Here is a 26,114-nt window from a genome sequence, read left to right as displayed (position 1 = left end):
TCTCCATCATTCATTTTCATCTTGGCCAATTGTTTTCTGATTAGAACTTGATTCGTTACAGACTTCTTCGCGAAAACAGATTGAAGGCTTTGCCACATAGCCTTTGCTGTTTCTTTGTCACGCACAAAACTAATGCAATCCGCATGTAGGAAACTCACTATTCTGTCCATTGCCTTTTTGTCCTTTTTCTTGAACTCAACTTTTTTAGTTGCATCATCTGGAGGGTCGCCGGTGAGAACTTCCAACAGATCCAGAGAGTCCAAATGAATTTTCACTCTAAATTGCCAATCATCAAATCCCTGGCCGTTAAACTGGGGAATTCCATGAACTTCCTTGATTTCGCCCATAACCTCTTGTAATTAAGAATTCACGGGATTGACAAATTTATTTTAGTAAAAATTAATTTGAAGATTTATTAAACGAACAGAATTCAAAGGTGGGTTATTTTTGACTGACTAGAAAAAAAAAATATTTCTATACACCAATGCAAGGAAAACAAAACGTACTTGATTAAAATAATATATGTATAGGAAAAGCATACTTGATTAGAATAATAACTAAACAAGTAAATATCGATTGGAGTATTTCTACAACAAGCTATCTATCTATGTCACGCTGGTCGTTACCTAGGGGAGAATGCCATGACGTGTGATGTACATTAAAATCCCCCAGAACCAGACGATTATGGCCAGATAGCAACCCACTTATGACGGGGTTGTAAGCCTGGCCATTAATCGGGACACAGCTACCAACCTGCGGTATATACACGTTGTATATCTCTATCTCGGCAGTACCAGACCTGACTGCTACCCCCATACAATCCATGTATGGGTCACTAGCGTCAAGCGCAGGCGAAATAGGTCTATACTGCACGGAATGATGTATAACGAAGGCCAATCCCCCACCTCCATTCCTTGGGCGATCCTTACGTAGCACATTGTAACCGTGACAACTGTTCAAGCTGCAGGTGTTGGTCAGCTTTGTCTCCTGGATCGCTGCGACCGATATGCTCTTCCGACTCATAAAATCTACGATCTCATCGATCTTGCCACGCGGTCCGTTGCAGTTTAACTGCAAGAACGATACACTTCCCGGCACTGGCCTGGCAATAGTAGGGCTAGGGTGCTGTCGTTGCATAAATTGCCGTACGGGAAAGGTCAGGGGGGTCACATAGTCGGACGACGAGGACGCCGAAGGCGACGACGGCGACGCTTGTGACCCACTGCTGCCTATGTTCGCACAGCACCTTGCGACATAGCCAGTATGACTGTACTCCCGTAGTGAAGTTAGGCCAGAGCAAGAACGGAAATGTACCCACTCCGTGCACCGGTTACACCTCACCGACACCGACCGATGATGAAGGCGGACGACTGATAGCTGTGAGCACCACACAGGCTGGAACATTGAGGTACGATCTGTGTGGTTGTTGTTGTTTCAGCAGTTTGTTTTGTTCTATCTTCCGCCTGCTTGATTCTGGGTCTGAGTTGAGTGGGTCTGTCTGGGCAGTTAAACAGGTGACGTGTATCGTGCTGTCCCTGGTTACAATCGGGACATACATCTTGCACGTCGGCATCAATCGTTGCTCTGTAGGAGTTGAGGCGGCTACATCTGCCGCAACGTAATTAAGCCAGAACTACTCTGGTTTGCCGGGGGAGGTCAATTTTTTCAGGAGGCGGTCGTTCTCCAAGGATTACATTCACCCGGTAGCCATTTACCGCATCTGCTACCATGTTGTCTAGACCCGCTTGATCTAAAGGTTCTCTCTTGTAGCGCTGATCCTCATGCTCTAGATCTACCTTAAGGCTTCTGGGCGGTGGATATCTATCCACAAGATGTTGATTTGGATGGTCTCTGCAATATCAGCCCAAAAGGTATTGCTTAGACAGCATGTAGTTATGTCTTCGCACTGGTAGAATCTTTGTCTCCTGATGGAGGTGGTCCACAAGAGAACTGAGAAGACAGCTTGAGGCAGTTCGATGGGCGGCATTCTAGCAGATCTGCATATTATTCCACTGCGTGTCACAAAGCTGCAGACACAGATTGGCCAATTGCTTTGTACGTGGTCAACAAGGTGTCTTTGTCTGCACCCCAAGTGCTGCCAGCAAGTGACTTGAGGACCTTGTTTCTACTTCTAACTTTATCGCAAATTGCTGTGGCATGTGGGCAGAGTGTGTAAGAGCTATCTAATGTGACGCCAAGTATTTTGGGACAATTGATGGTCGGAATCATTTCTCCATCGACCATCACAGTCAGCTCAGTATTCACCTCACGCGTATTTGTAGTGAACAGTGTGGCTGAAGATTTGGTGGCGGATATCTTCAGATTTCTTGCAGCGAACCATGAGGCAAGCTCGTTGAGGTAGACGTTCAACCTATCGCAGATGTCATCAATGGGTGGGGGCCTGATGCCATGATCGTACAATCGTCCGCATATGATACGATCTCTATGCCGTCAGGAGGGGGTGGAATGGAGGATAGGTAGAGGTTAGACAGGGCCGGACATTTCGGAAGGAATTCCGAACTATTTCTGCACTGTCTGTAGGAATTTTTATTCCGACAGTTCTGAATGAATTCTAAAGCCTCTATTAGGCTGAGTATTCAGCTTTTCAGGCGTAATGCTGTCAAACTCCATATAAAAAACGTCGGAAATTGCCAAAAAGAAGTTTTAGTGGCAACGCTTGAAACCATTGTCGGCATCATTTTTGTTTGTTTTATTGGTTTCAATGGTTCGTTTTTTCTTTTCGATTTAGATTTTTAGATTCGATTTAGCTATGTTTTTTTTCGATTTAGTTATGTCCGTATTTCCGTCAGTCCGTCTGTCTATCCATGTATTCTTGTAATCATGTTACAGGTCGCATTTGTTGTCCGACTGTCATAAAATTTTGAAAAAAAATCGGTCCAGATTTAGATATAGCTTCCCTACTGTAGAAGCCACAATTTAATTCCGATCTTTACAAAATTTGGTATGAAGTGCTTTCTTTGACGTCCCAGATTTAGATATAGCTTCCACATATATATTTTTCATCCGGGTCTTTTAAGGCTGTAGAAGCCACAATTTTGGTATGATCTTTACAAAATTTAGCATCAGGTGACAAATTGTCAAATTGCATCAAAATCGGTCCAGATTTATGTATATGTAGATACCTTATTCATATTTTAGCTGATATTTGCCTTTAAATATGCGGTAGCCATAATTTGGGTCCCATTGTAAAAACATCTTGCTGTTCAATTCGATATTTCACTAATGTCTCGACTATGGATGGCAATCGTAGGGGTCGGTTATGGATGAGAACCTTAGTTAAATTGCGTTGTCAGTTGACAAATTTGCATTGCGGATGGCAACTTTTAGCTGAAGTTGCCAATGGCAGTTGCTAAAAATGGGATTTTTCGGCAAGCACTTTTTTGTAGTTGCTTTGTTGTTGTTGTAACCACATTTCCATGGGGAGGTGGCAAGGTGGCCATTAGTTATTTAAAGGCGCCAAACACCCGCCTTGTCATATCGAGCATCATAGTCACTCAGTATTTGTGCAAGAGCCAGTGGCGCCCGGTCTCTCACTGAGACTCTCCGCTCGATACCGCTGATTGTCCGCGACTGCCGTTGCACCTACTCCGTATGGAGCATTACACTATCCGCAACCTGTGGACGCGCCCGGTAGCTCGCAGCTAAGCTTTTCATGACAGCAATGACCACCCCACAGATCGGACCTCAAGATTCCAGCTGCGTGGTACTCACAGCTATCCCGTACCGGGCCGGGTAGTTTGTTTGTTGTTCTTATTATTGTAGTAAATAAGCACTAAAATTTAAAGGAAATTATCCTTTTTTTTTTGTGCTCAAATTGTTCATTTGTTTGTTTTTTACAAATGTTATGGCGTTTGTATGCTTCACCTTGGTTTAAATCCCCACAAATCAATAATTCTTGATGTTAGAAAAAATTGAGTCAAACCAAAATGCAAGCCGGATTGCACATGCGCAAACAAAAAACATCGCCGCGTACTTCCGAAGAATAGTTATTTACTTTTAATGCAAATTCAAGGCAACAACCAGTGTTTAGGTACCGAAAACACGCCAATTGATATAATTATACATTAAATCGGTTGTCATACATTAGAAGGTAAAGGTAAAATTTGCGGAATTATTTGGAAAATCTTGAAAAATTAAAATATTGTATCCTTCCAGATACCAAGAAAATACCAATTATCGGTTTCTTACGTGTTTGATAGAATCATCCTTAACGGAGAGCGACGATGAAACCAGCACCGCTCCTTTAAATTTGTTAAGGAGGGAAGATGCTGCAATGGACTTGAGTGGGTCTGGCTGGACAGTGGGATTAGAAAAATTTGGTGCAAATTAGTCTGCCAATTATGAACGAATACAGATATCTTCAATGATAATAAAGTGTCCGTAGCCGCTACATGACCAAATAGAAAGCTCCCTTAGCCTCACATCAGTGGTCGTAGCAATTTGTTAAGCCACAATATCCAGCAGCAGTAGATGGTTAGTCCAGTTTCTTTGTCAGCAAGGGACTTGAGAACGTTGTTTCTACATTTGTGTACTGTGATGGAATGTAAAGCAATTGTAGTCCTATGCAGCCTTCGAAATACATGCTGATGCTCGGTGAATTGAAATTGTCCAACCGGAGGATCGGGAGAAGTAATCCCCCATGCGTCTTGGCTACTGATGAGAGAAGGGAGATCGGTCTGTTCGACTCCCCCTTGCTCGTGTCCTTTCCATGTTTTAGTAGCGGGAAATCCCCTCTTCCATACATCGGGTACTATAATAGTGTTCAGACAGGCTGATGACAGTTGTAAGGTACTCGACTCCAGAAAGATCCAGATTCTTCAGCATCAGTGTAGAGATTCCGTCTGGGACCAGCACCTTGCGCGTTTTGGCGCCACGGATGACATTCGTAGCTTCGAGCACGGTAATTTATGATGGCCGTCCAGCCGCACGGATATCATGGATACGACGAATGGCTCCCCTTCTAGCCTTGCCTAAGGAAAATACCTCACAAATATCGCCAGCATATTTTATTAAAAAAAATGTTTTTCCAAGCAAGAAAAAAACCAACCAGTCGTTCGCGTACTTTTGCTTCCAATTTTTTTAATCAGAGTAAAATAGCTCTTACCCTCCTGCAAATGTTTACTGGAAAAGTACGCGAACAGACCTACTTTGAAAAGATTTTAAAGCAAAGAAAAAATGAAACTGGCGGGTAATAAAAGAAGAACAAGTAAAAGCGTGCTAAGTTCGGCCGGGCCGAATTTTGGTAACCCACCACCATGGATTCTGCTAAAAATTTTTACAAATTAAAAACAATTGAAGTGCATAATTTTATTCCATACCAAACTTCTGTCAACCTAGCTAAAATGAATGCTTCTAGGAATCGAACAAGGATGATGGGAGCTATATCAGGTTGTACAGTTGTTGGAAGAACACCGCATGCAAAATTTCAGCCAAATCGGACAAAAATTGCGGCTTGAAAGGGCTAAAGAAGTCAAATCGGGAGATTGGTTTATATGGGAGCTATATCAGGTTATACTTCGATTTGAACAGTACTTGGCACAGTTGTTGGAGTAGCTGCAATGACAGTCGCGGACAATCAGTGAAGAGTCTCAGTGAGAGGTGGGGCGGCACCGGCTCTTGGACAAATACTGAGTGCCTATGATGCTCGATATGACAAGGTGAGTTATTAGCTCCTTTAAGTAACCAATGACCAACCTGTTTCCGCGGCGATCGGTCCTTTGGACGAAACGAGCTTTCTCACCTACAGGAGACGAGGATCGCCACCTCCACATGAAAATGTGGCTACCACAACAACAGTTGTTGGTAGACATATCAGAACACTACATGCAAAATTTCAGCCAAATCGGACAAAAATTGCGGCTTCTAGGTGTTCAAGAAGTCAAATCGGGAGATCGGTTTATATGAGAGCTATATCTAAATCTGAACCGATAAGTCCCATTTGCAAACCCCAACGACCTGCATCAATATTAAGTATATGTACAAAATTAGTTTCTAGTTGAACGTTATAAGCAAAAGTGCAAGCGAATTTTCACGTCAACGAACTAATTACGCATAAAATAAAATGAGTTGAAAAAGATCAGTTCTAGTAGCCATATATCAAAATATATTTATGCGAATTTGATTGCTGACAAAAAAGTTTAAACTTCCAGATAGTTTCACATATAAATAACTTTTTCATCTATGCAGTTTCAGTTTCATATTAAAACGGGACTTGGGGTTTGAAAACATTGTCAGTTTGGCGGTATTTTCAGTTAAGCGATTTTCACTAAACGAATTCAATTGCATTGAATAACATCAAATTTAAATGGTTCTCGTCATCAAGTTTCGCTTAAGCGGGATTTTTCACTTAAGCGTATTGCAGTTATTCGGTTTCGACTGTAATTCCAGCAAGCGAACTCTTAAGTTTTGAAAATAAGGAAAACCATTGAGAAGAGCAGCAAACGGCGACATAAAATTATCTTTTACACGTTAATAAATATAAACAGTGCTTAAATTAATAATAAAATGTCTATTCATGGTATTTAAAAACTTCTAGCATTTTTTGAGGTGGTTAAATTTGTTTACTGCGGTACTGCCAAAACACTATTACCGACATCAATGGACAAAATACAGGATGCACTTATAAGGTAATGTCATGAGAACAGCTAAGTACAATTTTTTTTATTTTTGTTTTGATTTTGCATTAAATCTAAATGTCGAAGGCTTGATAACACAGCTGCGTTTTTTTGTTTCTAAAATCTCAAAAAGATGTTCTATTTGATTTGATATTCCACACATAAGCAACAAAACGGTATTATAATTTCATCATTATAATACACATTTGAAGAAGATAAGTTGTAAAACAAAGTTTATTGCTAAAACCACTTTGACATTTCAATTTATGGCATTTGCCTCTCAAGGTAATATCAAAGGCGGATTTAGGAAGGTGGTCTCACGCGAACAGCTGTTAACAAACGACTAGGTTTGACCGTATTAAGATGGCATATTTTTGTTTGCTTTCTCTTTGTTGTTATCTCCTTTCTCGCATATTCTCTGTTTATTTAGGCACACGTTTACACACACGCAGACAAATTTCTTTGAGTATGTTGGCAAACGTCGATCAGCTTGATTAAAAGATGGCGGATTGCATCATATGATTTGTGGTTGTTGTACAAATGAGACCATCTTTGATTGTTTCTCCATGGGTAGTTTCCTTGGAGATAGATTTTTGTTGTTGTGCTAATGATGCTTCTTCTTAATTGTACCATGTTATTTTGGTTGCGTTGTCATACATAGACAAACTTAGACATAGGTTCTTTTCATTAAAAGTAGTAGCCGTAGGCTCGGTGGTGTTCTATTGATTAAAAGTAGTAGTAGTAGGCTCGGTGGTGTAGGGTATTATATAGTTGGCTGCGCCCGACTTGAGCCTTTCCTTACTGGTTTTGTGCTTGCTTTTGGGCAGATTTTGGTTGGCGACCACCGTAGCTCAGAGGTTAGCATGTTTGAGTGACTGGGTTTGAATCCTGATGAGAACATCGGAAACACTTTTCAGTCGTGGTTATCCCCTTCTATTTCTTCCTGATTCTCCACTTCCTGATTCTCGTTTTTATTTGCGTTATCATGTATAGCAGCCACAAGAACAAAAGATTTATGATGATAAACGTGTTGGGTTGAATAGAGGGTGCAGATATTAGTCCGCCCCATGCCACTTTGGACATACACCTAAGCCAGTAATCGGCTTGTTATGCGCTCTAAAAACTATAAAGCAACCTCTAAAAAGAAAATTGTAAGTTAGGAATTCCGTGCTACTTACAAAATCCTTAATTGTTTTCAATACCACTGCCTTAAGTTGGTTCATGTCTGATATTGTGTCTCCACCTAAGTACCAGTATCTGTTGGACGCGAAAGCCGGGAAATAACAAAGGAAATGCTCCAACGTCTCATCATCTTCCCCGTATGCCCTACACATGCTATCACTTGCCGCACCGATGTTATGTTAAGTGAGCTCGTAGTCCTATGGGACCTCCTCCTTCTTGCTTCCCTTTCAGTAATAGCCTCGTCTTCTCACGATTTGGATCCCCCTATAGGATTTTCGCCGTCCTACCGACCGTTTAGCTGTTCCACAATGTTGCATGCGCATTCATCGCCCATTCCCTTCTTGCACAGCAAGACTGTTCGTGACCTCACCGTCCTGGTTGTTATTACCCTTATGGCAATTTTACCGTGATCGCCCGGATCTCTGCCTGTAGGACCATATCATGGTCAGGCAGTCTAAAACAGATCTCAGTCCCTGGGTTCTCAATGTCAACCCCAGGCCCACTCTGTCCTCTAGCTTTGATCCATCCGTGCAACATGATCTTCCACATGGCAATACTAGGGTTCCGTCAATCCAAGACTGTGCCGCTGACAGCAGTGCCTCGCAGTCGTCCTTATCGCTCCGCCAAGACAACATGTTCTCCGAACTTGTTATATGGTCATTATGTTGCAATTTTCTCCATAGCAGTGCACCAAACTCCTGAGTATTGGTCTAATCAAGCTTCTGTAGAGCAAGTGGACTATCCTCGGATTCAGGCCCCATTTCGAGACATTGTCAGATATCGAAATCGTTTTATTGAGGAAACGTGGTGTGTCAAATTGGCCCACATTTGTCTTCCTCGTGAACAGGCATATTTCGGTCTTCACTGGATTAACGTCATATGCCATATGCAAGACACTTTCGGCCCTTCAGCATAGCTGGTTCGGATCCTTACCCCTTGGAAGTATTATAACATCGTCTGCGTAGTAGACGGGCTCAAATCCTTCCTCAGTCAGCATCCATAATAGGTCATTAATGGTGGTCACCCATAGGAGTGGCGATAAGATGCCCCCTGTGGCATGCCATGCGCCATTTTCTCCCTTATATTTATGCCATGGAATACACAATGTATCCACCTGTTCCTTAACATATGGTTTATTCAGTCTCTAAGGACCGTGTCCACCCGGTACTGGTCTAAGGATTGGATCAGTGTGTCGGTCCGCACATTGTTAAAAGCCCCCTCTATGGCAATGCATATCGCTAGTGTGTATGTTTTGGCATCGAAGGATTCTTTTATTTTATGCACAAGCTGTAGGCCTTTGGTGTCACATAAATTGCCTTGCCGGGCTTGGGTATAAATACCACCCTTGCCTCCTGCCAGGATTTCGGAGTACATGCACGATGTCCCAGGCACAATGTGAAAATATTAGCCAGGTGGGACGCCAGATAGTCTGCCTCATTCTGTAGTAACGCCGGAAATATTGTCTCCGTGAGTTTCGTCGTATCCTGTGGAAAATGGGTTTTCATCGAAAGCCTCTACATGTCCTCCGTTGCCTCTGCTCTCACTCCCATGTCGTCTACTTAAGTTTCAGTTTGGACATGGGTTTTTGAGAGAAACTTTTTTATCTTGGCGGCGTCATTAACCTTGTCATCGACCTTGTCACAGAAAAGCTTCCAGGAGGCACGTTTTGCCGCTCTGGTAATCTTATTGTATTTCTTGAGCCGTGTGTAATACACATCCCAATAAATTTCGGCTTTTTTACGACGTGCTCTGCTAAAAAGTCTGCGGACCTCTTTCACAATATTGCGAATCTTCCCGGTCATCCAGGGTTTTTCTTGGGCTGATTTCCTTTCCCGAGGAGGGCAACTATCTTCGAAAGACCTCACCAGTGCAGTCCTAGTCCTCTTGACATTTTCGTCAACGTCTTCTATGCTTGGAAAATCTCAATTATCTTGCCCAAGTCTTTTTCTGAGTAGTCTTCCGAATTTTGTCCAGTTGGTTTTCAACTTATTCTGGATGCTTATCGGATTCGGCGCTGGCCGTGCTATTGTAAACCTAATGTAGCGATGGTCAGAGATGGTCTTTTTCCTTTTCATAGTAAAAAGGATTCTTTTTAAGAAAACCAATAATTCAAAAAGTGAAATTAAAAAAAAAATATTCCACTGTGTCGTACTCTACGGTCAAAGCCGTTTACTAAAATCAACGCTGCTTGGTACTGACTGACTGTTTTCGAAGAAAAAACGAGATGGTTTCAGTTGAAATAATTATTTTAAAATGTAAATAAATCTGGGTGATTCTGTCTTTGAAGAAAATGTCATTAGCCCACTTAATAAGAATGGATAGAAAAATACCCATGAATGGGGCTGTCTTAGAAAAATTCCAGAAATTTGGATTGGCGTAAATTGGACAACTAAAACTAGTTAAAAACAATTTTTCCCGTGATCTAAAGCCATGCTTTGGTGGGAGAAATTGGGTTGGTCCAACGAAAATTTTTCTCAAAATTCTGGAATCCATTTTAGTGTCTCGTTGCATTTGATGGTTTCTATATTTAAAAAAATAAATTTATGGCGATAAGCCAGCAGATGCCATTTAATGTCAATGCAGTTAAGTCCACCTCCCTTCGCTAAATGGTTATAAAATATTAACAAATGTTTTTTTTTTTTTTGGAAATGTTCGAAATTTTTCTTTTAGAAAAACACTGAGCAACATTTTGCCTTTAAACAATATTTCATAGAAATTCTGCCTTTAGAAAAAAATGTCTTTCAAATTTTATATTTGCATAGAAAATATGTCATTTTTTATTTTATTTGTTTTTTTGTTTCTATTTGGTACAGAAAAGCCCACAAAAAAACTTAAAAACTGTAGTGTCGCAAAATACATTAAGTAGACACAAAAAATTTTATTGAAATTTTGGCCTTATAAAATAAGTAGGCTGGACAAAAGTTTGTCTTAAGAAAAAATCAAGGCGTATTTATCAGGTGACCGCATCAACCCAGCCGAGAGAATTTGTTATGTCAATTCATTTTTAAATTCTCCGTACAAAAAAAAAAACTTCAAAATATAGATTTTATAAATTATGTTTGCTGCTGTTATGGGTTTTAAAGTTAGGTTATATACTGCCACGCGTCTTACAAATGCTATCACTGCATGACAAAACGGCTAGGCGGTCTGGAGAAGTTTCCTGCTTTAAAGCTAAAGCAGTCAAGAATGGCGAAAATATGTGTTTGTGTGACCATAATTCTGCACCTACTGTCGCAATTTCATGGTAACCCCATATTGGGTGCTCAACCGTCTATAACTCCTCCACATTCCCACAAATCAAGCTTAAGTCCACCATGTGTCCAGCGCAAGGTCAAAGCCCTGGCATTGCTATGGCTTTTCAGGACTTTCCGTAGTGAGAGCAGCAGATCCATCACATCTAGCACAGGTCGCCTGAACATGCCAAGTTACCTAGGATTGGTGAATAGTACCAACTTGATCTTTCGGGGGTTTACGTGAAGCCCATTGGCCAATTTTGGCCGCATACTATATGCACTCTGAGCGGCCACGCACCAAGATGATAACGTTATCCTCGTAGTCAACAAACATTAACCGTTCTTTTCAAATGATCTAAAAATCCCACAGATATCCAAGAGTCAAAAAGGGATACACAACCCCACCTTATGGTGATCGAGATCTTACCAAAATCTTCTTATTTGATCCATACGTCAATTATACCGCCTATCAACATCAGCATTCACTTGGTAGCTATGTACGGCTATAATAACCTAAAACTATTTAAACGTGCCATCCTGATGGTTTTGTGGGTAAAACCTCTGGAGCTTATTAGAATTTTAAACATTTTTAATAGTTTGTTACTTCTCTTGTAATGTTGAAGTTTTGCGGGTTTTTTGCTTTATGCACACATACATACAAGCATATTTATATGACGGTTACAAAGGAAAACTCTAGATCTTGTAATGTAAGGGTCTATGCAAAAAATTGTCGTTTCTCTTTTAAATATAGTACACACAAGAAAAAAAGAGGAACAAAGAGTACACAATGTACTTCCAATGAGAAATACATTTGTGTGCATATCAATCAATTTGCACTAGTATTTGAAAAAAGCTTCAACCTCTCAATTACTCAAAAATCCCATTTTCTAGGGGAATCCACTCATATAAATAGCTTCTCTTTCAAATTATTGCAGTATATTAAAGTAAAACACAACGCCAGTAACTAACCAAAATAGCAACAAAATGTCGCTTGTGCCAATTTTAATGCATTTAGCCCGCGATTTGGATGCCGAGCATCGTCGCGTCGATAGCTTGGATCGCCTTTTGGATGATGACTTTGGATTTGGAATAAATCCTGTGGACATTTTCCGCCGTCCCCTTTGGTGTGGTCAGCAACGTTCGTTGTACTCGCCGTACATGTTAAGCAGACGTCAGCACAGTGATAAAAATGAATCGAGTCTCATCCCAACTGTGGGTAAAGATGGTTTCCAAGTTTGTATGGATGTTTCTCAATTTAAGCCCAGCGAATTAACGGTAAAGACTGTGGACAATGTTGTCATTGTTGAAGGCAAACACGAGGAGCGGGAAGATGAACATGGCATGATACAGCGCCACTTTATTCGCAAATACACCCTTCCTAAAGACTATGATCCAAATGAGGTTCATTCAACCATCTCCTCGGACGGTGTACTAACCGTGAAGGCTGCACCCCCGCCAAGCAAATCCATCCAAAATGAACGCGTGGTTCAAATTCAACAAACCGGCCCTGCTCACTTGAATGTCAAGCCACCAGAGATGACTGCCCAGTCCCTTAAACAAGCTCAGAATGGTGCTCATACTGATAAAACCCAGCAAACAACTGCCAAATAAATTGTATTTTTGTTTTAAATTTAGTTGTATAATTATTTATTAACTTCATTCCGTAGTTTGAAGAAAACGAAACTTTTTATACTGAATAAAATTCGCACTTTTACATAAATGGCGAGTGTTTTCATTTTCGTGGGTTATGGCAAAATGGGGAAAATATTGTAAATGGAAAATATTTGTAAGCACATTTTCCAATAGTGGAATTACAGTGTATTTCGAATGCTAAATTGGGTTGGTAAAAAAAATTCCTGCAGAAGCCGCAGAACATGTACCGTTCATTAAAACACCACATATAACAGTACATATCAGTTCATTCGATCGATGCTCTGGTTTTCTCACAGAAGCCACTCAAAGATGATAAAACTAAATTCTTTAGATTTAATTTTCCCCTGTTTTACCTGTATAGATCACATGGCTCATGATGATGAGTCTCGGCCTTGTAAATTTTTTTAGTACCAGAATCAATTGAAACCTTAAAATTATATAAATTTATTGCCAAATCTGCGGAAGATATGAGGTTGCGACCAAAGATGTGCAACGTCTTGAAAGGCTATACCAAGGCAAGTAATAGGATCACAGATCAAGTACTCCAAACAAGTAATGCGGTTAGAATCTGGGTAAAGTAAGGTTGTATCGGCGGACCTGTTCACATAGACTATTTGGTGGGAATCAAACGCAGAACACCTGTAATGGAAATCCGAATACTCGCCTCCAACTGAGCTGAAAATGAGTAGCAGTTGGGCAAGTGTGTTTGTTTGTAATAGTTGGATGTCTTCATTTGGTAGAAATATATGAAGAGGAGTAATTTTTTTGCTTGCTGCGCTACAAATGAAAATGCTCTTAAGAGCATAGTTTCTAGACATGCCTAGAAGACATGCCTTTTTGACAAATCCACTTCGTTTGGGTGGTTCCAAACGAAATCGCTATCTAGAAATCCAGTCAAACGCTATTACAAAGCACAAAACACATTTTTCTTCCTAACTTTAAAAAACGGGTTTTTTGTGTTCTGTTTATAATAGAAACAGATTTTTCAACGCCGACTGTATGAAAAATCCGCAATTACTTTTTGGACAACCCAATAAAATATATATGTATATTCAAACATATTTTCAATGCATTCAATTTTTGTACTATGTATATTTACGGGATTAACGATAATATTTTAGATTTTTACTGACATCATTTACGTATAAGAAATTTTAAAAATATTGCAATTTTTCAAATAGATAACTTCATGGCAATCATGCTTACAGATAGTTCATCTAAAATACCCTGTAAACAATTTGTTACGAAACCCACCTTCCATTTTTGTTGTCACATAGCGGATCACCATTTTAAAGGCATTGATGCCTTGCAAATATGCCAAATAGCTTAAATGTGTTAAGTCCCTTATGGCTGATACTACACAGAAAAAATTATCTCGAAAATTTTTTCAATTAAAAATTTTATTGAAAATAAAAATGTTTTCAACTAAAAAATTAATAGACTCAATTGCTTTTTATTTGAATCTGAACTTTTTTTCAATTACGAGTGTGATTAAAATGTTTGTCATTTTCAATTAAAAAATTAATTGATTCAATCATTTCTTCAATTGCAACTGAAATTTTTGTCATTTTCAATTAAAAATTAATTAATTAAATCCAAATTTTAATCATAAAATTATAGAAATAATCATAAAAAAATTTATGTTAGAGCGTGTGTCGTATCGACCATTTTTTCTAACATTGACAAAGTTTGACGTTTGTCAAAAATCAAAAGTAAACAATATGCGCGCCACACGATAATACAGGAAAAAGCCAAAAATAATAATTATTTGCGTAATGAATATTTTTCAAAAATGTTTTCCATTACTGCTAGCCCCTAGTAGTTAGTCGAAGGCCACCGTGGCGCAGAGGTTAGCATGTCCGCCTATGACGCTGAACGCCTGGGTTCGAATCCTGGCGAGAAACAATTTTTCAGCGGTGGTTTTCCCCTACTAATGCTGGCAACATTTGTGAGGTATTATGTCATGTAAAACTTCTCTCCAAAGAGGTGTCGCACTGCGGCACGACTTTCGGACTCGGCTATAAAAAGGAGGCCCCTTATCATTGAGCTTTAACTTGAATCGGACTGCACTCATTGATATGTGAGAAGTTTGCCCCTGTTCCTTAGTGGAATGTTCATGGCAAAAGTTGCAATTTGCATTTGCTAGCCCCTAGTTTGCCCGTGATCCTTAGTGGAATGTTTATGGGCAAAATTTGCATTTTTTGCTAGCAGTTATATTGCCAATAGGAAAGGATAAGGAGATGTTAACATGAAAAATGGCATTTACAGGTGGTGGCAGTTGCCCAGCAACAAAATATTGAGTGCACCATCTGTCAAAACCAGTGATTAGTGCAACTCTGATTTTGTGTATGTTACTAGTTCGTGTAATTTTTTGTTGTTTATGTGTATTATGGTTCTTAACTATAATACACACACACACAACCAAAACTCGATGACAGATAGTGCACTTCGCAAGAAAATATTGTACTCAACTGTTTATGGTACACTACCTAGTAGTTATGTACGCACATATTCACGTACGTACAACCTGTAGCCGGTTGTACGCACATATTCATTTACAGGTAGTGGCAGTTGCCCAACAACAAAATATTGAGTGCACTATCTGTCAAAATCGGTGATTAGTGCATTAATTTTGTGTATGTTACTTATTCGCGCCATTTTTCTTTGTTTGTGTGTGTTATGGTTTTTATTTAGAATAGAACAATCCCATGACAGCCTGTTGTACGTACTAGATAGACACGATGGAGTCCTTCATCGGCAAGGGCTGCCGCCTCAGTGTACATAACAGTGCTACAACAACTAGAATACATACACACAACAAAAACTCGTTGACAGATAGTGCACTTCGCGAGAAAAAATTGTACTCAACTGTTTACGGCATACTACCCGGTAATTATGTCATGACTTCTGTGGAAGTGGTACCTAGTTCTATGAGCAAAATAGTAGCGACATTTCGCTGTGTCAGTATAAATTTCGCTTCAATTTATTGCAAATGTAATTAAATGCACACGAAGTCAAATCTGCTTCAATGATTGGGTCGTTTTATTTGCCAGCCGGATTTGCTAGCTTATGGATAAATAAAACGCTCTTTCCGCTTAAATCTTTGTACGGTGGCAGTACTGACACACATTCAAAATAATCAAATATCAATAAAACAAACAAAATAAGTTTTTTTAATTTTAAATAAATGTTTCTCGGAGTTCATAAATGTGATTTTATTAAAATCCTAAGCAATTTTTTGCGTTCAATTATTGAATAAATATGTTGCGTTCTTCCTCTTATAGTTTTGTCATTCAGATTGAATGATGACCCAATATCTTTTAATCTTTAGCCGCTTAGCTCATAGGGGATAGCAATTTTCTCCATACAAACTAAGCGAGAAAATCCGCCTAATGGGTAAATAAAATACGGCAACTGTTGTCTTTGTTATGTATTGTTATTCGTATATTTTGTTTGCATTCTGAAACAGCATAAAGTCCGACGGATTTCGCAATAATTTAATAGGCATTTTCGCTGCGAATGAAGTCAATACTAGGCTTAAGGCTTCACTGGTAAATTATGCAAAATTTCGTTATACTGGATAGATGTAATTTCCATACAATTTGTATTGCACTATATGATACTTAAATAAAACAGGGCTACTGCATGTATTTGAATAAGCTACCTTCTCAAACGCATGTTGCGGGACACCCAAACGTACGACACTGTTGCATCGTATAAATCGTACTAAAAGTCAAGAAATGTCAGTCAAATAAATATTTACCTTCATAGCTTCGGATTTTTGGTTAAGGAATAATTCTGAAATGTTTTTTATCAAGTATTTTCCAATTGTACAGACAGCAATTCGTCCATCTGTGACGACGATGGTCCATAGATTTAACAAAGACCAATTGTTTTCGCAAACTATTCAGAATATATTCGTGCCAACCCAAACGGCATCGATAGCTACATCGCAACATTATTACGCAAAAACCAAGGATAAAAAAAAGGAAAAGGGTAAAAAAACCACCAAAATAGAAATCAACGAAAGCCAGTTGCGCGAAATTGTAAATTACGATGCTATAAATAAACAGATGCAAAAGGCCGTGCAGCAAATGAAAGACGACTTCCTTCTGGTAACTAATTCAAATCAATATGATTTTCCATAAGGCTATTAATTTGGAATGGCCCCTTAACGCCGACATATCTCGAACAACCCTAGAATTTCTTAAAATTATAAAACGATGTTCTTGGCGGGATTCCATGCGTTCGGCGTATTTGCATTATGGTGTGTTCTAGGAGTCACTTTCCCTTTCACCCCTTGAACAAAATCTTTATTATTAATACGCGAATGAAGTACCAAAATTTCATAAATTTGCTTCATACAATTTCTTAAATAAAACTAAAAAACGAATTTTCGCAATGAATAAAAACCAATGTACCAATGTAAGTGTTAAGCAAGAAGGCTTTACTTTTCCATTCCTGAAATGCTTCGATCATTAAGCTCGCCTCAAAAGAAAATTAAAATTAAAACTAAAGAAGTTTTTCATCCCTTGATGAAACACATGCGGTTTCGCTGATATATCATGTGAGAATCTCATACCATTTCATGATAGCACCTTAAAAGTCAAACAAATAAAGTAATAACTTTAATTGTATACCCCACGGTTTGTTGGTTGTTTATTCCAACTTCATCAGAACGGAGTATTTTTTAAGTTTCTGATTAGAATAATATTATTTTTGTTCTAAGAGAGTGCTATGAAAACGTAGACGGCATTTTATTTAAGATCTTGGATAAGGTTTGAATTAAATTTGAAGCAACTATTTTATATGGATATTTCATTGCGCTTCATGATGTATTTTTATGTCATTTCAAATGGGTTGCAGAATGATACTAGGAAAATAGGAATCTCTAGAGATTCATGACAAATTTTAAAATATTTATACATTTTACAATGTTTATTTTTCAACTATGCTATTTTTTTTATTGTTTTTAGCATTTATCACTACGTTCAACAACAGGTGCTATAGATACACTACGAATTACAGTTGATGGCAAGGAGCACGAGCTGCAAGAATTGGCACAAATTTCAAGGAAAAATCCTAAAACTATTGTTGTTAATATGATAGCTTTTCCCCAAACCATACCAGATGTTCTAAAGGCTTTAGAAAAAAGTGGAATGAACTTAAACCCACAACAGGATGGAACAACACTCTTTATACCTATACCAAAGGTAACAAAAGAACATCGAGAGAAACTTTCCAAGAATGCAAAAAATCTATTTACTAAATATCGGGACACAATAAAGGATATTCAAAATAATAGCATTAAAAAATTAAAAAAGCAAACCGACATTTCCAAGGACGATATGTTTTCGGTACAAAATCAACTAACTGCTGTAGCTGATCAGTATATTGCAGAAGCTGATAAAATTCTCCAAACTAAACAAAAGGAATTAATTGGAGACTCGTAAATTACCATCAACATTTCAATTATAGACTGAATAAAATTGAAAATTAATTGTTTCTTTGAATAATTGTCTAAAATTTTATTTTATTATGTCTAAAATTTTATTTGGACAGTCATTTAGAATGCAAATAGAACAAAGAAAAACATTCACACCGGTATTCACAAAACTTGATGTATATTTGAAATAGGTTAATTTGGCAGATTTCCTTTATAGAACGGCCAAATAAACCTTCTTTAAGGCTTCATAAATTTTTATGAATACGACCGGAGGCCATCGTAGCGCAGAGGTTAGCATGTCCGCCTATGACGCTGAACGGCTGGGTTTGAATCCTGGCGAGACGAGAAAAAAATTTCAGCGGTGGTTATCCGCCATTGGTGAGGTACGATACCATGCCATGTAAAACTTCTCCCCAAAGAGGTGTCGCACTGCGGCATGCCGCACTTAAACATAAACTTAAGTGCCGATAGTAACATTTCCCAAGTTCGCCGCGAGAAATTTGTCCAACGTTTTAATCGAAGTTTTTAAATTTAGTGGGTACTTGAATTGGGCCCAATACTGTTCAAGAGCACTAAGCCAAATTCATCATATTTTCATCAATCGCGACACTACACTTACTCCATTGTAATAATCTAAACATGTGCAGCCATGGCATGTGAACTGTATTTATTTCAAGAAAAGGTCCGGAAGGCACTACCAATCAGAGGGTACATTGGCCATCGACACCGGAGCCATCCCAGCAAATTTAGTTGTAGTTGCTGTGGTCGGCAGATTCAATCTTTACATGCAAAGCCCTGCTGCATGGGAGATCAAGCTTTGTGTCAATTTTGAGACTGTGTGATATTTCTCTCGGCGTCTTATTTTCCCCATTTGGTCGTTAATTTGTTATCAAAACCTGATATATTATTTTTGTGAAAAACTCACATGTGCATAAGTTCCGTTGCCTATTCAGAAACATTAAATGTTTTATAGACTTTTCAACGTTTTTTTAATTCATTTCTTCTTACATCATCAATACAAACTACACACTACACTGTAAATTTATGTATGTACTAAGCTTTCATGTTTCTATAAATGGTAAGACATTTAAAAAATTATGAATTTTTCCTAATAGCTTCTAAAATTTTCTACAAAAAAAATCTACTTTTGCCCTTAATTATAATATTCATCTTTTTCCTGACTTGGAAAAGTCAGCCCATAAAATAATCTTAACCTATAAAAAAAACAAAAAACAACTACGACGAATTTGAGCGCTCAACATTGACCTACACAACTGCACATTCTGATTTTCTTGTCGGATAATGATATGAATGCTTTAATTGCAAAGCTAAGTAAAAATTTTTCATACTACTTGTATTTAATAATGTAAACATGAGTTTACTTTTAAGCTTTATGAATTATAAACAACCATGAATTTGTAAATTGTGATTTTTTTTTGGGGAAATTGCAAACGTAGTTCGAGCAATTACCATTGATAGCTTTTGAACCTATGAGGGGTGAGTTGACCCAAGGATAATAACATCTAGTATCCTTTTTAGCTGGACTGGTATATGATGGAGAAGCTGATGTTTATTGTAAGTAATTGATATGACACCTTGATAAGTTTTGTTATTGTTGTTGATGAGAGACGAACCCACCCACAACCAGGCAGGATTAAGAGCCTTTTGACATCTTTGGTCTCCTCTCTTTTTGTAGGTTTTGGGCTGTGAATGACCCAGGTTCATTACAAGAGGTGTTTCTACGTTCTAGGAAGCGTCTGCATAAGAGCTGCCAGTCAGTATGTTGAGAGGCTAATTTTTTATGAATCTGGGTAAATATGTCGTTTGCAGTATTATTTTTGATAAAGTCTGCAAAAGTGAGATTATAGCTTTATTCTGAATACATTCAAAATAGATATTTTAGACGGTATTTGGTCAACTTCCCTCTAATCTTGGCTTCATTTTTGCAATTAAAACTTTAGATACATCATTTTCGGAAGTGCTATCGGTATAGAACAATATTCTTGTTAGAATCCTCCAAATCCAAAAGTAAGGTTTTTATGGGTGTCGTACGAAATGCGTAGAACTGCTTCGAATACTGCGATGGCGTAGACGAATGTCGAAAATTTTACAAAATATTGGGTTGCCCAAAAAGTTATTGTCGGTAATATAGTATTGTATTTACCGCATTATTTTTCTATCATCAACCTATCGAAGGCGAATAAGTTACAGAATACCATGAAATGTGAAATTGGCCTTCGACTCGACTGCTGTCGATTTATCCTTTGACAACGGGAATAAGGGTGAGTTTATTTGACACATGAAAGATTTTGAGCTGTTTTCAAATAAGAGTAGCTCGTATTCAATTTTGCTCAGTATTAACAAGGCAATTCAAGACGAATGTATGAGTATGGCTTTTGGCAGACAGATACCTTATGATATTGGCAGACAGATACCTTATGGTATAAATTTTTTTAGTTTTTCCAATTGCTCCTTCCAGCCATAATTTTTTACGACTACGATGCCCAAAATTTAAATTTTATTTACGATGGGAAAGATAATGTGGACCGATAGATCACCACACCGGCAGTTGTGTTTCCTGCAAATGTGCAGTATTGAGGATTTATTAGATGATATTATGGGGCCTGAAACAGTGGACCAGGTTAAAATATCGGATACTATACTCGAAAACAAATTGTTGGTGACATTGTTGTCTCTGTTAGAAATTAAAATATATAAGTCATCCGCATAGAGGCAGTGATATAAGTTGTTATCCCTGCAGATTATCGTACTTATTTTATTGAAGGAAATTTAAAAAAGGACTACGGAAAGTGGGGAACTCTGCGGTATCCCATTGTCTAGAGGGTATTTATCGGAGTAAAAGTTTTAAATTCTTACGCGACAGCTTCGACCAGTTAATGATGAATATGAAGAAGTTTAATATTTTGCGTCCAACTTTTGGTCTTCCCGGTTTGCGTGTACCACCGTGTTTGCCTTCAAAAGACTTCTTTGCTGGAGCTTCTTCATCCATTCTGACAACATGACCTAGCCAACGCAGCCGTTGTATTTTGATACGTGTAACTATGCTATCGTCGTCATACAGCTCGTGGTTCATACGTCGCCTATATTCTCCGTTATCGCAAACTGGTCCATATATTTTACGAAGAATCTTTCTCTCAAATACTCCAAGCACTGCCTCATCTGCTTTCACAAGTGCCCATGCTTCAGAACCATATAACAGCACGGGTAGTATCAATGTCTTGTAAAGTGTAGTCTTCGTCTGTCGAGAGGTGGCCTTGTTTCTAAACTGCTTACTTAGTCCAAAGTATCATCTGTTGGGCAGTATTATTCTTCGCTTTATCTCAAAACTCGTGTCATTCGTTTCGGTTACGGCGGTGCCAAGGTAGATAAAGTTACTGACTATCTCAAAGTTGTGGTTCCTAACTTGCTCCATTTTCTTTATCTGCTCAGTTGTGCAAGGCGTTTTAGGAGTTGAAACCATCCATTTCGTCTTATCTCCATTTACTGCCAGACCCATTTTCACTGACTCTCTTTCGATTCTTGCAATGGCTGCAGTTACTACTTCCGGTGACCGACCTATGATATCGATATCGTGCTCTCTTGTGATTAGTGTGCCATATCACATCACATCTGCATCTCGTATAATCTTCTCCAGCAGGATATTAAAGAGATCACACGATAGGCTGTTTCCTTGTCTGAAAACTCGTTTGGTATTAAATGGTTCGGAGAGATTCTTTCCTATTCTTACTGAGGAACGCATATCAGCAAGTGTCATAAAAAGAATTTGTCATTGTGTGCATAGATAGAGTGACAGATGTCATAATATATATTTTCTTTTTTTTTACTTAATTTTGAGTTATTCCTGAAAAATTTGAATAAAGTTCATTCTGCTATAGGCGATGAAGAAATCCTCGTCTGGAGGACACTATTATTCCTATCTGCAATGACATAGGAAATGATACAACGTCTCATCATCTCCTCCATATGCCTTACGAACGATACCACTTGCCACACCTATTCTGTGTAAGTTCGCCCGTAATCCTGTGTCCGTAATGATACCAAAAGCTATACTCATCCCCCTCTTACTTCTTTCATTATTATCCTCGTCTTCTCACGATCCGGATCTTCCCATAAGATTTTCGGAGTCTTACCAACGTTTCCCTGGTCCGCAGTGAGTCGCCCACGCCTTTTACTCAGACTGCATCGCCCCGAATTGGCTTCGGATTCGACTGAATCAGAGTTCAATCAATCCAACAACAATGTTTCGCTTTTGACCTCAAGTGTCGTTTCAGGTATTCGATCTGAAACCTCTCTCAATCCATCCAGGTTTTCTAACGTCGCCTCGATTATTCCCCGAGGTATGACCTGCTTGGAGGCCACCGTAGCGAAGAGGTTAGCATGCCGGGCCTGGGTTCGAATCCTGGCGAGAACATCTGAAGAAATTTTCAGCGGTGGTTTTCCCCTCTTAATGCTGGCAACATTGGTGAGGTAAGTTTGCCCCTGTTCCTTGGTGGAATGTTCATAGGCAAATTTGCAACTTTTGGCATGAACTGCTCGTATCTTCTATCCACTCTCCCATCGCCTCAAGTCTCATAGACGTAATAGCTGCCTCATGCTCGGACATCTAAAATAATCTCCAGCCGACTAAGGCAGGCATGCTTCTCATCAACCAGACTATGCAAAGACCATATGTTCTCTGGGCCTGTTTTAGATATGCCATCTCCAAGACCCTTTCGGTTATTGTTGTAGCAGTTTGTTGTGTTCTATCTTTCGTCTGGTTGATTCTATTGAGTCAAGACCCAGGAACTCTGCAAGTAAGATGGCTGCACAGTTAATTAGGTGACGTGTATCGTGTGGTCCCTGGTTACAATCAGGACATACATCTTGCACGTCGGCATCAATCCTTGCTCTGTAGGAATTGAGGCGGCTGCAGGAACGTAATTGAGCCAGAACTACTCTGGTTTGCCGGGGGAGGTCCATTTCTTCAGGTGCAATGGGAGACGGTCGTTCTCCAAGGACTACATTCCCCCAGGTAGATATTTACCGCATCTTCTACCGTATCTGCATGAATGTTGTCTAGACCTGCTTAATCTAGAGGTTCTCTCTTGTAGCGCTGAACCTCACACTCTAGATCAAGTAGATCTATCTTAAGGCTTCTGGGAGGTGGATATCTATCCACAAGATGTTGATGTGGATGGTCTCTGCGATAACAGCCCAAAAGGTTTTGCTTAGACAGCATGTAGTAATGTCTTCGCACTGGTAGGATCTTTGTCTCCTGATAGAGGTGATCCATTGAGAATTGAGGAGGCAGCCCATAGCTGTTCGGAGGGCGGCATTCTGGCAGATCTGAATATTATGCCACTGCGTGTCACAAATCTGACGAGACCACACTGGCCCTGCATAACATACCACAGACCGGTCAATTGATTTGTACGTGGTCAGCAAGGTTTCTTTGTCTGCACCTCAAGTGCTGCCGGCAAGTGACTTGAAGACCTTGTTTCTACTTTTGACTTTATCGCAAATTGCTGTGGCATGTGGGGAGAGTGTGTAAGAGCTATCTAATGTGACGCCAAGTATTTTGGGACAATTGATGGTCGGATTCATTTCTCCATCGACCATCACAGTCAGCTCGGTATCAACCTCACGCTTATTTGTGGTGAAAAATGTGACTGAAGATTTGGTGGCAGGTCTCTTCAGATTTCTTGTAGCGAAATATGAGGCAAGTTCGTTGAGGAAGACATTCAACCTAACGCAAATGTCAACAATGAGTGGAGGCCTGATGCCATGATCGTACAATCGTCCGCAATGGAGGATAGGTAGAGGTTAAACAGTGCCGGAGACATCACACCACCTTGGGGAACTCCCTGTTTCATTCTACGGTGCTTCGACTTCTTATCCTTTAATTCCACAAATGACTGAAGACTTCACAGATAATTCGCGACCCAGCGTTTTAGGTCTGGCTGGAGGAACGTGTCGGCGATGTCTTCAAATAGTTTGGCATGGCTGACCGTGGGTTGTTTGAAGCCACGGCAAATATGGGCGATAAAAGCATGCAAAGCAGTGCAGTCTTCGAAATCTATGCTGATGCTCGGCGAATGGAAACTCTCCAAGGAGGCTCGGGAGGGATAGTCTCTCAAGCGTTTTGGCTACTGGTGAGAGGAGAGAGATCGGTCTGTACGACTGCCCCAAACTCAGGTCCTTTTCAGTCATCAGTAGCGGAATCACTCTGTCCATCTTCCAGACATCGGGTGCTATAAGAGTGTTCAAAGACAGGTTGAGACAGTTGTACGTTAAGGATTCCAGGTAGATCCAGATTCTTCAGCATCAGTGTAGAGATTCCGTCGGGGCCCAACGCCTTGGATGATTTGGCGCCACGGATGACATTCGTAATTTCGCACACGGTTAATTGTAATGTCTGTTCATCGGCTCGGAGACCACGGACACGACGAATGGCTCTCCTCTTTGCCCAATAAATTGACTTCAAACAACCTGGCGCATCTCTTTGGATCAGTCACAGTTATGTTCCAAAAGTCACTGAGGTTTTGTCATCCCGTCTACCGGGTTTTGAGGTTGACTTAACAGTAGACAGCTTGCCTACACTAGCACCTAAGGTACATTGCTCCAAGTGTTCCAGCCACATATTTCGCTTATGTTCGTTGACTACCCTGTTGATTTCCAGATTCAGCTCGCGGATTAAGTTGGGTCCGTGTAACGAATCCCATCACGCTCGTCTGCAAGTATCACAGCCTGCGCCGGGAAATTGTGCCGCACTTGGTATAAAACGAGCGGCTGCTGCGTTAATAATGTCTCGAAATTTCCTCTCGGCAACTAGCACATTCGAAGGGGGTGGCAGTTCACTGAAGCGGCAATTGGTGTACTCTCTGAAGCCGACCCAATCGGCCTTCTTCTGATTGCTAAAGGTCCGACGCCCAAAGATTATGAAGTCGAGTGGCCAGTCGATGGCGAGAATTATGGGGAGGTGGTCTGATCACCAGGATACATCAATCCCATGGCGGCCGGTTGTATGTACCGGATTGACCCGATGAATTCCTTCATCGGCAAGGGCTGCCGCCTCAGTGTACCACACACTGCTACTACAACAACAACAACAACCAGGATACATTACTCAGGAGATCAGGAGATGCAATGGAAATGTCTGGCCAGCTGCTGCACCTCCTCGTAATCCTGGTGGGGACATCCTTATTCACCGTGTAAAACTTGGAGCCTTCAATCTGCTCTGCCAAAGCAATGCCCCGCTGATCCTTGCCTAGGGGAAAATGCCATGGAACGTGATGCGCATTAAAGTCTCTTAGAACCAGACGATTATGGCCAGCATTATTTCGGCATTACCGGACCTGTCTTCTATCCCCATACACTCCATGTTGGTGTCACTAGCAGCAGGAGCAGGCGAGATTGGTCTATACTGCACGGAATGGGGTATCACAAAGGCCTATCCCCCACCTCCATTGCTCAAGCGATTTTTACGTAGTACAATGTATCCGTGACAACTGTGCAGGCTGAAGGTCAGCTGTTGGTCAGCTTTGTCTCTTGGATCGCTGCAGCCTATATGTTCTTCCGTCTAATAAATTTTATTATCTTTCCTCGCAGACGAATACCATTCAATTGCAAGAAAGATACACTTCCCGGTACTGGTCCGGCTGGGGTGCTGCTGTTGTGTATATTGCGGCACGGGAGAGGTCAGAGGGGTCATAAATTCCGACAACGAGGACGCAGAAGGCGACGACGACGACGACGCTTGTGACCAACCGCTGTCTATGTTCGCACAGCACCTTGCAACATATTCAGTGAGACTATACTCACGTAGTGACGTAAGATCGGAGCAAGATCGGAAATGTACCCGTTCCTTGCACCGGTTACACCTCACCGACACCGACCGATGATGGAGGTGGTTCTGTGAACTCGAAGAGAACCATGGCCCGGCGGTTTTTTCAATCCCAGCAAGGA

General features: G+C 40.0%; 2 protein-coding genes and 1 long non-coding RNA gene across 3 annotated transcripts; 2 read left to right on the top strand and 1 right to left on the bottom strand.

Moving 5' to 3' along the window:
* Positions 1-11,950: 11,950 nt before the first annotated feature.
* LOC106094478 (heat shock protein 27) lies at positions 11,951-12,770 on the top strand. Its single transcript, XM_013261701.2, has one exon. The coding sequence runs from the start codon at positions 12,035-12,037 to the stop codon at positions 12,659-12,661; it is 627 nt and encodes a 208-aa protein (XP_013117155.1). The 5' UTR covers positions 11,951-12,034; the 3' UTR covers positions 12,662-12,770.
* Positions 12,771-16,456: 3,686 nt separating this feature from the next.
* On the top strand, positions 16,457-18,219 carry LOC106094479 (ribosome-recycling factor, mitochondrial). Its single transcript, XM_059367046.1, has 2 exons — positions 16,457-16,818; positions 17,680-18,219. Exons 1-2 carry the CDS (start codon positions 16,507-16,509, stop codon positions 18,154-18,156), a joined length of 789 nt encoding a protein of 262 aa, XP_059223029.1. The 5' UTR covers positions 16,457-16,506; the 3' UTR covers positions 18,157-18,219.
* Positions 18,220-18,576: 357 nt separating this feature from the next.
* Positions 18,577-19,196, bottom strand: LOC106094481 (uncharacterized). The gene is made up of 2 exons (XR_001222559.1): positions 19,158-19,196; positions 18,577-19,094 (listed from the first exon to the last, which is right to left on the bottom strand). It is a non-coding gene; the product is annotated as an uncharacterized LOC106094481 (long non-coding RNA).
* Positions 19,197-26,114: the final 6,918 nt, after the last annotated feature.

Source organism: Stomoxys calcitrans, chromosome 1 (assembly GCF_963082655.1).
Source record: "Stomoxys calcitrans chromosome 1, idStoCalc2.1, whole genome shotgun sequence".
Classification (NCBI taxonomy): Eukaryota; Metazoa; Arthropoda; class Insecta; order Diptera; family Muscidae; genus Stomoxys; species Stomoxys calcitrans.
This window is presented reverse-complemented; position numbering and strand designations above follow the sequence as displayed.